The sequence below is a fragment of the Tamandua tetradactyla genome, chromosome 6, assembly GCF_023851605.1.
Source record: "Tamandua tetradactyla isolate mTamTet1 chromosome 6, mTamTet1.pri, whole genome shotgun sequence".
Classification (NCBI taxonomy): domain Eukaryota; kingdom Metazoa; phylum Chordata; class Mammalia; order Pilosa; family Myrmecophagidae; genus Tamandua; species Tamandua tetradactyla.
This window is the reverse complement of record NC_135332.1, coordinates 177,213,159-177,225,373: the sequence shown is the minus strand read 5'-3', so window position 1 is coordinate 177,225,373 and position 12,215 is coordinate 177,213,159. Positions and strand designations below refer to the sequence as shown.

The 12,215-nt window shown below is 53.8% G+C and overlaps 1 protein-coding gene across 2 annotated transcripts in view; it reads left to right on the top strand.

Annotated features, from left to right (window-relative positions):
• Positions 1-8,472, top strand: part of NDRG1 (N-myc downstream regulated 1) — a 48,296-nt gene extending 39,824 nt beyond the window's left edge. For both annotated transcript variants that reach the window (XM_077167735.1, XM_077167736.1), the window contains 5 exons: positions 294-345; positions 2,441-2,488; positions 3,690-3,725; positions 4,778-4,829; positions 6,658-8,472. In XM_077167735.1, the coding sequence (XP_077023850.1) occupies positions 294-345; positions 2,441-2,488; positions 3,690-3,725; positions 4,778-4,829; positions 6,658-6,839 (370 nt within the window). In that variant the 3' untranslated portion in view covers positions 6,840-8,472. The remainder of the gene's footprint in view (positions 1-293; positions 346-2,440; positions 2,489-3,689; positions 3,726-4,777; positions 4,830-6,657) is intronic.
• The last annotated feature ends 3,743 nt before the right edge of the window (positions 8,473-12,215 follow it).

The following is a 12,215-nucleotide window of genomic DNA, read 5'->3' as shown; positions in this document are numbered from 1 at the left end:
TAGGCCATTCCTGTCTCTTGATTACAGTGAAGTCTTCCCTCATGGTGAGGGGCCTTTAAACCCCAGGTCAAATGGATTGTCTTGCCGAAATTCACACTAAGTTGTGAATGACTACTAATCCATTTTACCCAAAGAGCATACAGAGGGTGGAGGGAGGATGGAGTAAAAAGAGCCAAGGGGACTGGGGAAAACAGAATACACTTTTTTAGCATCCTCGCCCTTGCCTGGCAGACCTGGCTGTGTGAGAATCTTTAGATCAGCCTTGTGCTAACTGCGTGTCTCTCTGCTCCCAGGTGCCCGTCCTTGTTGGTGGTTGGCGATGACTCCCCTGCAGTCGATGCAGTGGTACGTAGACTCTCCAGCTGAGAGTTCCTGCAGCCCCTGCAGATTCCTTGTTGGCCCCTTGTTTTCTCTCCCGGGGACTGAACATGCGTGTGGCTGGAAGGGCCCAGAGAGGAGGGTGAACTCCTCTTGTCACACAAGAGCAGGGTTGGGGAGGTGAAGCAAAACCACGGCAGTACATTTTAGAGGCAGATTTTTGAGTAAGAATGGCCTGTGAGTTTGGGAGTCCTGGGCTCTGTCCACTTCATGGTCCCTTGGCCTCTGTGTGAACACGGCCAAGTCTCCCAGCCCCTCCGAGTCTCGGCATCCTGTTTCCCACTTGCCGCTGAGGGTTCATGCAGGGATTTGATAAGCTAAAGTAGAACTGCTTAATCGATCTTAGCTCGTAGTTGTGTCTGGTGTTTAGGTTGGGGATTTGTTCTGAGTCGCAAAATGCCTTCACTTGTCCTGCTCCTGGGGCCAGCACTGTTCCAGGTGTTTTGTCAATGTCCTGTGAAATTAGTACTATGATCGCATTTGACAGAGTCAAGGAGGCTCGGGGAGGTTAATTGGCTGCTCGAGAGCGGAGTGGAGGCTGAATGCCCTGAGTCCTGCCGGACTCCAGACACGGACTTTGCCCCCCATGCCCTGCCTGCCCCCTCCCACAGGTGCTTTGTCCTGCCGTGAGACTCCTGGTACAGCCAGGTCTGGTCCCAGAGCTGGGGCAGGGCAGAGCTGGGGGTGGGGGTGACGGCAGTTTGAGGGTCTGTCGGAGGGAACATCCAGGAGTCTGGACGGACCCTGCCTGGGTGGTTTGTGGTTTGTGGAGATCTCGCACCGCAGGCTCTGAACAACTGCTTGCTGTTGCCAGGGCCCCACCCCTCTCCACCCCAGTTCTCCTGGGTCACAGAGAGCCCCTAGCCTCCATGGAGGTGGGGGTTCTGGCGAAAGTGGGCCCTGCCTGGCCATTTAAAGAGAGCAGCGTCTCTGGGAGGTGTGCTACGTACGTGCCGACCGAGAACTACGCCAAGTTTTGTGTCTCTCTTTAAATTGAACAGTCCCAGGCTGGGGGACTTTGTGTGGCATCTCCTGGCCATCTGGACAGTGGCATCTTTTAACTGCAATGTTGGCCTCTGGGTAGAGGCCTCAGCCTTTTCCCCTGGCGGCTGCCAGCTCCTGGTGCTTGGCAGTGGCCCTCTGCCCCTCGCTGGCTTGTTTACACGGGTGGGTTCCCTGCGTGGCTTTCTGGCCAAAAGTGTCCTCCCTCTGGGGAGTCAGGTGGAGTTTCCAGACTCAGCTAGTGCTCAGTCGTCTGGCAGGGAAGCAGAGACACCTGAGCATGCAGCTTAGGCAAGGCTTTCTCGCTCATTTCATGCCTTAATTCCCATCTGCAATGCTGCAGCAGCAAAGGAAGGACACCATCTTTCGGGCATCCCCACACCTGGGGAGTTAGGAGATTATGGGCTGTCAGTCAGAGTCCCAGGGTGGTAGCGTGCCCTGTGCTTTGGGCTGCAGAGAGGAGTCTGCGGGTGTTCACGTGGTAGATATCGGGGGTCTTCATGAACCATGAGTTGCACATGGGCATGACCCATAGTCATGGGATGCATCAGTAGAGGTATATTGTTCACATCAAGGGGGGTGATAATTCTACTATCAGCGTCTTGAGCATCACGAGTTACATATGGGCTTTCTGTCCAATTCTGGGTGCCACATTGAAGAGGGCCATTGACAAATTGGAGAGAGAAGCCGGCTTGGGGGATGTGCATTTGACATGTGAAGAACAGTTGTTGGATCTGGAGGTGCTGAACCTGTAGAATCTGTGACAGCAGATGGTTAATTAGAACGATTTGTTTAACAATTATCTTTCCAGAGCATCTTCTATGTTTTCACTAAACTTCATAATACCTGTTGGAGAAAGATAATCCCACTTTATTGATGCAAATGGCAGGGCTGGGATTTAAACTGGCATTTTTTGTGCAGAAGCCCACATTCTTTCTTCTGCATCAACCATAACAATGGAGTTTCTGACAATGGTAGCAGAATGGCAGGGAAGGGGGAAAGGTATGGCTTTGGCTCTGGGTAGGAAACTAACAAATTTCTTCTCCCTTCCCTTGTACAGGTGGAGTGCAACTCTAAACTGGACCCAACAAAGACCACTCTCCTCAAGGTACTGGGGAAACGATGACAGTCTGCTTCCATCCTTTCTTATAAAACTGACCTGTGCCTGACTGAGGCAAGGCTGATAATCCAAATCCATGGAATGTGACTTATCTATTCACAAAGATACATTGGACACAGGCTGGTTGTCTAAGCTGCAAAGATGAGGAGACCCCTCTCTGGGACCCTGGGAGTCTCTGGCTGGGGCTGGCCTTGGGGTGATGGCGCTCGGGGGTGGGGGTGGGCAGGAGCTCTCCCCAGGGTGGGGCCAGGACCTTCCTCGGAGGGGCTCTGCTAGCGGGGAGAGCAGGCTGCCTCCCAAGGCCTTCAAAGGGCATCAGTCTCTCCGGCAAGTTCTTGTGAGGGTGTGGTGTGTTTGCTTTCTCTGGAGGCTGGAATTGAGGGTTTGTGGCAACCTTAGCTGGTGCCCTACCCGTTGTGGCTGATTGCACAATCCAAACCGACTGAGCTTGCGGTGGCCCTGATCGGATATGCAGCATGAGTTAGGAGCCTGTTTGAGGGGACTCCCTGGCCTGGCTGTTTCCCCATGAGGGCAGGTTACCCAAAAGGGGGGCCTTATAAAGCAGGGTGCGCCCTGCATCTGGCCTCGAGAGCCTCTCTGGGTGTAGGATGCACCCCCCACGCCTCTCCCTTTCTGCCTGGGTGCTCTGGGTTCGCATGCCTGACCACCTTCATTTCTGCATAAATATGCACCCGAACTGGAAATGGCTGCCATTGAGATGAGGTGGCCCTGCACAGTAAACTACACAAGGGAACTACCGAGAGCCCCGGCAGGCCTGAAGCCTTACTATCCCGCAGCTGCCTTTGGAGGGAATCTCTAAAGAAAATGTGGGTAAAAGTCTTCGTGCGATGAACAGCTCCAGGTCAGACAGACCCTGCCGGAATCTGGCAGGTCCCTCAAGCTGTCTCCAGCCCACAGTCCGCCTCCAGAGCCGGGACAGTCCTACCCTGGCTGCCACGGAGTGGAGAGAGCCCGTCTCTTGTCCTGGCAGAGCACCTGGCCTGCTGTAAGCCCACAGCCAGGCAGACGCCGAGGCAGGTGGTAATGAGTACAGCGGCCTCGCTCTGCAGCACACCCCCAGACCCCCCCAGGCCCCACTGGGTGTCCCCTCAGGGCACGGCTGGGCCAGGCGAGTGGTGCTTCTCCGAGCACCAGGGGGCCTGGCGCTGACCCCCGTCCTCTCTCCTAGATGGCGGACTGCGGTGGCCTCCCCCAGATCTCCCAGGTGAGTTCCTGAGACACAGCTGCCAGGTGCCCAGGTGGGGTGCGTTCCTATCCCCCCACTCCCACACTCACCCCCCTCCACTCCCACGGCTTCACCTGCCTGTCCTCACCTGCGAGGCGTCTGAGGGCAGTGTGCATGAGGATTCATTCAATCCTCCAGAATCTTCTCTAGAATAGACAATCCCGGGCTTTGCAGAGGCGAGGGGAGGGCCCAAGGGGTTTGGCAGTAGCGGGTTAGAACCCAAGGACTGTGTCCACGCGCTGTCCGCATGGGCCCCGCCACAGGCTCTGCTGCAGCAGAGGCAGAGGAGAAGAGAGGAGACAAAAGTGTGCGTGTGTGCATGTGCACGTGTGCATGCACCTGTAAACAGCAGTGAATGTCGTGTGCTGGCTGCACAATTATAGAGTCCCCAACTCCCCACCATAACTAACCCCACCAGCCAATCTGGTGAATTCACTTTATAATCGAATCGTTTTTTTCCAAGTCATATTTTGGTAATGCATATAGAACATGAAATTTGCTGTTTTAACTTTTTAAGTGCACACTTCAGTGATGTTAATCACACTCAACGTTGTGCACCCTTCACCACCATCCACTTCCAAAGTGTTACCCGTGGAGTGAGAAACTCCCCATTCCTCCCTCCCTGCCAGCCGCCTCTAAGGACCTTCTGTCTCTAGGAATCTTCCTGGTCTTGTTATTTGATATAACTGTAGCTCTGTTTTGTGTTTTGAAATGTAGTGTTACGTGGATTTTCCACTGTCCTTTCCATCAAACCCTGCCCCACCTCCCCTCTTCCCTCCGACCCTGAAAGAGAATGCAGAGCTTCTCGGGTACACGAGCAAGTGGGGGGCTCCGGGATCCGTCCCGCCCTCGGGTTGGGGAGACCAGGTGCTCTTCTGATTCTCTCGCTGAAGGAAGCGAGCACCAAGAAGGGGCAGCCACCGGCTGGAGGCCTCTTGAGACCCTGCTTTCCAAGGAAAGGGCCGCTGCGCCCCGGGGCTCGGCGTCCAGGCCTCCAGCAGTGACTGTGCCTCCCCGCCTCCTCCTTGCAGCCAGCCAAGCTAGCAGAGGCCTTCAAGTACTTCGTGCAGGGCATGGGCTACAGTAAGTACAGCGTCTCCCGGCATGCCGTGGGCCAGCCTGGGTGACTGCCCTCCGTCACCGAGCAGGACAGGGGAGGAACCAGTTAAGGGTGTGGTGGATGGGTGGGCGCCTAGGGTCTGGTCTCTCCTTTATACCATAAATGCTCATTTTTCCTCCACTGTTGAGCAGATTCTGCTGTTTCACACCAGGGAATTTTTTTCGATTTGGGTGAGGATTCTCCCTGTGAGGCCCCAAGAAGAAAACTAACGGGCCTTCAATGAAATATGGAACCTTTTAAAATTGAATTCTAGGCTTTCTTAGTTAATTTGAGGGATGTTGAGAAAGATGGTTACGATGATGATGGTAGTGATTTCTGACAATAATGGTGATGATGAAAGATTATTCATAAGCGCTGTGGTTTTCTCATGGAACCATCATGATACCCCACCGAGATATTCTTGTCCTCCTTTTACAAACAAGGAGACTGAGGTTTCAAGAAGTTAAGCAAGGAGCCAAGCAGGGGACTGTGAAAGTTCTTTGAAAACTGTAAAGTGCCATACAGGAGGGTGGTAAAGTTTCCTGTATTCAGGACAGATCATGTCTTAAGTCATTAGATTTGGGAATCGAAGGAAAGAGAAGCATAATTCATGAGCCTGCTGCTGCTTCCTTTGGGATTATGGTTTATTTTTTAGGCAGACAGCATCCAGCCTTTTTTTTTAAGAATTGCAATCCTGTGACAAGACAGAGAAATCAAGTTTAAACTCTTTTAAAGAGCAGCTGCAATTGGTCTTGTTTGGAATTAGCCAGGGTTCCTAGGCTGACACCTCTTTTCACTCTTCCTGCTACTGCTGGGAAGTATAATTTGTGTGCCCCTTTCAACTAGAAAGTCTTCTAATCTCTTGTCTTTCTCTATGAGACTCTTTTGCCCAGGTAACATAGTAGCAGGTATGTGAAAGCCAGGCCTGGTGGAGAGACGCAGGGAGAGCTGTAGTCCCAAAGGCACCTGCTGTGTGAGCACCTCCTCATGATGGCCAGGCCGCACCTGGCCCTCCGAGGGCAGGGAAGCTCGCCTACATTTCTGATCCAGAATTAGGGGCTCAGAGAATGTGGAGGGACAAGTCGAGGGATTGAGCCCAGTTCTTTCAGATCACAAACCTTTCTCCTTGATGTGGGAATTCAGTGCAGCAGGGATTGATTCTTTTGGTGGGTGTCTGCCCAGGAGGCCGAGCAGGTAGTGCCCCCCCCGACATGTGCATGCATTGTCCACCTCCCTCCCTCCATCTGCACATGTGGCCTTTGCACGACATTTACATGGGGTGGGGAAGACGGTTTTGTCTTCATTGCATTTATGGGCCTCGTGCTATGTGCTAGGATATGCAAGTTCTTGGGGAAGACCCTGAAGATTGGAGAAGCCCCTTGTGGCCAGCGCCTTACGAGCTGGGGGCTCAGAGAAGGGAAAAGAGGCAACCGACAGCTCTGCCCCAAACAGGCCGTGTGGCTTGGCCCGTGCATCAGTGACTGCTGATGCTGTGGGGTGGCGGGCATACTCACGAGCACTGAGGTTGGGGTGCGGGGTCAGTATTTGTACTCCCATTTCACAGATGGGGAAAGTGAGGCTCAGAGAGGGACGCCCCCAACGTCACACAGCTGTCCAGCAAGGGGTGGGTCCGGGCTGCAAACCCGTCCTGCTCGGCTCAGCTCCTGGGGGCACAGCATGTCCTGTCCCTGCGGCGCCGCCGTGTACCGACTCGGTGGTGGCAGGGAGCATGGTGGCCGCACCACGTGCGCCGACCCCGCGAGGTGTGCTGGCCGCGCTCCCCGCCCTCAGGCCCGCGCCCTCTCTCCCCAGTGCCCTCGGCCAGCATGACCCGCCTGATGCGCTCCCGCACCGCCTCGGGCTCCAGCGTCGCCTCCCAGGAGGGCGCCCGCAGCCGCTCGCACACCAGCGAGGCCGCCCGCATGGACGTCGGCCCCAGCCCCGGGAGCGCCGGCAGCAGCGCGGGGCCCAAGTCCATGGAGGTGTCCTGCTAGGCGGCCCCGCCCGGACTCTGTGACCCCCGCGGCCCCCTCCAGCCCCCTCTGCCCCCGCCCGCCGCCGCACATAACTTGATATTAATCCGAAGCTTATTGGAGAGCGGACGACCTCAGATGGGGGTGGGGTGAGTGCGCGTGTCTGCGGCGGGGGCGGGGGCAGGGGGCCCAGGAGGCAGCAGCGCGCCGGGCTCTGTCCTGGTCACCGCGGGGCCCGGTGGCGCCGCGCCCGCCCGCACAGGGGCCGAGCTGCCAGACCCGGGCGGCGGCAGGAAGCATTGCGCGATCCGCGCGCGCCGGCGGCTGCCTCCACGCCCAGCCCACCCACTTCCCGCCTCCTCCCCAACCAAGGAAAAACTGACCCTGTTTCTGGAAACAAAACCTTTCCTGATTTGGGGAGGGGGAGAGCAGCGACTTGTGGGTAGTTCTTCTAACAGTCAAAACAGGAAGAGGGAGGGGGGAAAAGGTGAAATTTATGTCGAGGCTAGAGGCATTTGGATAAACAAATCACTTGTAGTTAACTTGAAGTAATAGATTTTTAAAGATGTGCATATGTAAACTTTTTAATGCTGAAGCATGCAGGCCTGTTTTTCTGGCATCCTTTTAATATACGACTAAAGTGGACAACAAAATCTCCTGGCTTTGCAAAGAAACGATCTTGGCAAACTTCTGATATGATGATTTTAAGGCTTTAGCTCTCCTATCTGCCTCCTCCTGTAGCCCCTACCCCCCACCCTAAGTGTGTGAGTGAGCGATTATTTTCATCTACGGGGAAGATCGTTTAGATTTTTAGGTACATACTTTGAAATGGAGGGGAAGCCTTCTGAGCAGGTGTACCTGGCCGGGTTAAATCTACATGCAGGTGAGGGTCAGAGATATTGGGATCTAGGGGGTGGCATTTGGTTTACCAGATATAAAGCATTCCTTTTGGTCCTGATGGAATCCAGTGCAGCTGTAATTTCAGTAGCTCCAAACTGGTTCCCAGGAATCTTGTGCAATCGAGTTAAATCCATCTTCTAATCTTTGACAGCTGGGTTATAACCTGAATCAGATGGCTGTACGTTTGTGACCTGATGACATCACTGTATCTTCAGGTCAAACGTTTTACTCTTGTGAGGGGTGGAAGTTCACGGGGGCATGGTGGCCAAGAAGACATAAGGATTTTGGAAGATGTGTTCCATGGGACTTTCCTTCCCTCTCCTCCGCCTTCCCCTCGGCCCCACCCCTCTAAGCTCCTTTTGCTGAATGGGTGGTGCCACTGGCAGATCTGGGCATCCTGAGTGTACTACTGCCTTTTGAGTTTCATTTTGCTAACCATGGATTTCCTCAGAGGAAGTTTGATCCAAGGGAGTGGACGGGCCCTTGTGAGTCAGCTGCTGGGGCCTGGTGATTTCCAGGACCCTGGAGTTGGTAGAAGGAATTCGGCAAGCCTTCTAGGTAGCTGGAGGCCGTGACTCAGTTTTCCTGCCATCTACCACCGTGGAGGCTTCTCCTGACCTCGTGCAGAAAGGTCAGGGCTCAGGGCAGGAGTGGCTGAGCTGAGACAGGGAGCTGCTGTGTACAGTCTCTCCGGAGGCGTTTCTTAATGAGATATTTGTAATTATTTCCAGACCAATAAATTTGTAACTTTGCAGTGGCTTGTGTCTTTTTTTCCCTCTCCCTAAGAGATTGTGCATGCCACATCAAGGGACAGGGGCAGGTCGTTTGATAAGGAAATTGCCAGTCCTTCACACCTGGGGCCTCCATTAGAAGTCTTTGCTTCTGAGCAGGGTCTGTCCGATAATAATAAAAAAAAAGGATTAAAATTTCTACAACATTTATCATCAGATGCCAATAAAACAAGTGATGCTGCCGTGTAAAAAACATGGTCAAGTTGTGCCCCTTAGTAACCTCTTTATTCATGAGCTCAGTAGGCCTAGAGGCAAGTTTCAATATTCTGTAATTTCAAAGTAGTGGCGAGCATAAATGGTATTTTGAGATCTCTGCCACAATTGGGTTGAAAAGAAAATGTATGTGATTTCATCTGGTGACAAAGTCACAGAATTATTGGGTTGCATTGCCTACACTTAGATAGAAGGAAAGCCTAAATTTCAGTTAGAGGTTAGTAAAAATAAAGATGCCTCTGTGTACATGTTTAATCACCCACCCTCATGCCCCCTGCAGTCTACCCATGGAGCCCGGGTGCGTCCAGGACCCCAGATTAAGGAACCCTGCTTTAGAGGTGGGAGGTGGGTAGGAGAGGTGTTGGCTCCTGCTTATTCACCAAGCATAAGACGTGCCTCGTGTGTCTTGGCCATGGGGGAGTTGGGGGCAAAGGTAGGGTGTGCAGGGGTGCAGGGTTAGTGGGGGTGGTCCTTGGGCTCCACCGCGCGAGCATGCTGCTGCAAGTATTTGCATCTTCCGGATGCTATTTAGAGCCAACGTGCTGGGGGTCTGTTTTGCCAGCTGGGCATCTATTTCTGATCTCTCAGCTGCTGTTTTGGTTTTGATCCCCTGACCTTGGTTTCAGCAGCACCTGGGGAGCCGGATCTGTAGGGAGGCCCCAACCTCCACCTGCCAGACCCCTGCCAGCCCCTCCCTGGGCGCAGCCTGGCTAAGAAAGCTGACGGCCGTGTCTCTCTATGAAGCCCCAATCCAGCCGGTGACCTGTGTGCTTGGGGTTCCTTTGGCCACTTGGAGACTCTTCAACACGTGCCTGGCATGGAATGAAGGGTGGAGGGTGAGGCCTGGCCCTGTGGGGTTGGAGATGGGATGGGGGAGGCGGCCTAGTGAGCTGTTGAGCCCCTTCCAGGATCAGATGGCATCGGCTGCCCCAGAGCCTGAGGCGGCCCGAGTTTGAGGGCTGATTAACTTCAAACCAAGGGGCAAATCTAATTGGCCCAGCCCGACTCAGGTGTCCACCCCCATCTAACCAGCTAGGACTGGGCTCACGCTCTTCTCCCCATGTGCTCATACACACACACATGTGTACACACATGTACACACACACACCGTGTGCCCACAGCAGGGGTTCCGACTCATTGAGTAGTTGTGGCAGGTGGACCGGCATGTCCTTTTGCACACTTGGTCCACACTCCGCCGCACTGTTGCAGAGCCGCCTCCCCTCCCCCACTCCGGGAAGCGGGGCGCTCACCCCCCGAAGGCAGCAGGGGTGCCCCTGTAGCTTTAGCTGCAGCGGTTCCTGCTGCATTTGGGTGCACGTGTGCCCACGAGACCTAGACCACTGGCAATTCCTTAATTTTTGTCTCCAGGGCTTCACCACGCCTCAGACCTAGCAGGAGGCTTCGCTTAAATAAGCAGATGGACACTTCCTTCACAGTCACATAGCGATGTTACGGTTTCTCTCCCCTTTTGATTCTTGGTCTATGAGGAGTTTTCCTGGCCTCATAGATTAAAAAAACCAAGGCTCAGAGAAATGAAGTGACTTGTTCAGCCACGCTGAAAATGGATTACATATTTGGCTGCCTTTGAAAACGGCCCGCTGAGCACACCACGGAAGCAATCGCTGCTGACAGCTTGTGATGACAGAGCATCAGTGCCAGGGACCAACCCCGTGAACACTTCGAAGTGCCGGGGGCGGGGGTGGGTTTTCCCTCCATTAAATGGTCCCGCTCAGACTCAGGTAAGCTTCTACCCGCCCCCCCCCATGGCATATTTGTTTATTTTGTTTACTGTCTGTTTCCCAGACTTGCATATAAACTTCACAAGGTGGGGAATTTTTTGTGCCTTTTGTTATAAGTTCTCCCCAGGGCTGAAAACAGTGCCTGCTGGGTGCTGTGTTCCATGAAGACTGGTCAGTCAATGAATACGGAGTGGGCGAGGCCCTGTGGAGGCATCACATCTGCACCCCACCCCACTGGGAAGTGATCTTCACGTCATCTCCCCATTTCACAGACACAGTAGCTGAGGCCCAGCAGACCCCGTAGCTGGTTTAAGAGGTGGAGATAGGATTCAAACCCAGGCCTCTGACTGCATGGCTCTTTGCCCTCTGCTCGCTGTGCACAAAGCGCTGGGTGGGCCTCGTCTCCACTGTAGCTCCATGTCAGTGGGCGGTGGGGGGAGCCTGTTTTATCTTGGACTGGCCTTGGGAAGGTCTTGCTGGTTAATAGGACCAAGAGCATAATAGGTGCTCAAGAAACATCTTGTTGGATGAATGGATGGATGGATGGGCAGATGGACGGACAGATGGACAGAAAAATATAGGTGGGGGGGGTGCAGAGCCCAAACCTGAGAGGAGGAAGGCGTCCAGCCAGGCTTTCCCTCTGTGTCTGTGGCTTGGCTCCTAGCTGGGAGCTGAGGCCAGAGGGAGGGACAGGCAGTGAGGAGGGTGGCAGCAAGCAGGAGGGACTGACACTCTGCCTGCCCCTGGAGGAAGATAGACACTCAGGGGCCTCAGCCGTAGGGCACAGAAACTTTGATTTGTGGTTGTTTTCAAGCTTCTTCCTCATGGAAGCTGCCCCAAGGAAGTCCAAGGGCAGCTTCCCAAGGAGGCTGGGGGGCTGCAGCCTGGCGCTGAGTGACGGGGTCCCCAGGGTTTGGGGCCGTGGGTGACCTGCTGTTGTGATCTCTTACATCTGGTGTGAAATGCTTCTGCCTCATCCTGTGGCTTTTTTGTCATGCTATCAATAAGCCTCTTAGCAACATCCTCTCCCTTGTTATTCGTCATGGACTAAGAAATGCACATTGTCAGAACTGCAAGATGCAAGGGCGGCAGGTTTCGATGGGAGAGATGGAGACACTATAGAGTATAAAATATAAAGCAGTACGTAGGCTTCGTGGCAGCGCTTTCATTTCCTTAGAGGTCATTTCTGCTCAGTCCTACATTTGGGGAGAACCCAGACTGCGCTCCGGCTCAGCCCTCTGAGCACAGAGCGTGCTTTTGTGTTTTTCTTTGGTCTGTATGGGTGAAGGAGAACTCTGCTACTCCTGCCATGTGCTTTTTCACTTTCCTGGTGAATGCTTCAGTCGTTTTCCTACATCCCGTTTTCTCACAACTCAGATAACCTAGGAAATCTCCCCAAGTTCACACGTTCCGTTTCATCTGAGGCACCCACAGGACGCCGTGATCTAATTTCCAATGTGCAAGACGCAAATACATGCTTCAGAATATTTCTGGGAAATAATTTACGTGACAATTATGTTTATTGGAACTGATTTCTCCCCTGGACTTTTATCACAGCACAGGAAGTTGGGGGATGTTTTCATTACCTTGGCTGCTCAGGCAAACACCATGCAACGGGTTGGCTTAACCCACGGGCACGTACTAGCCCACGGGTTTGAGGCTAAGAGGAAGCCTAGGTTAAGGCATCATTGAGGTGCTGCCTTCTTCCCAGGGCCTGGCGTTGTGGCGTTGTGGCGCTGGCTGCTGGTCCCCTG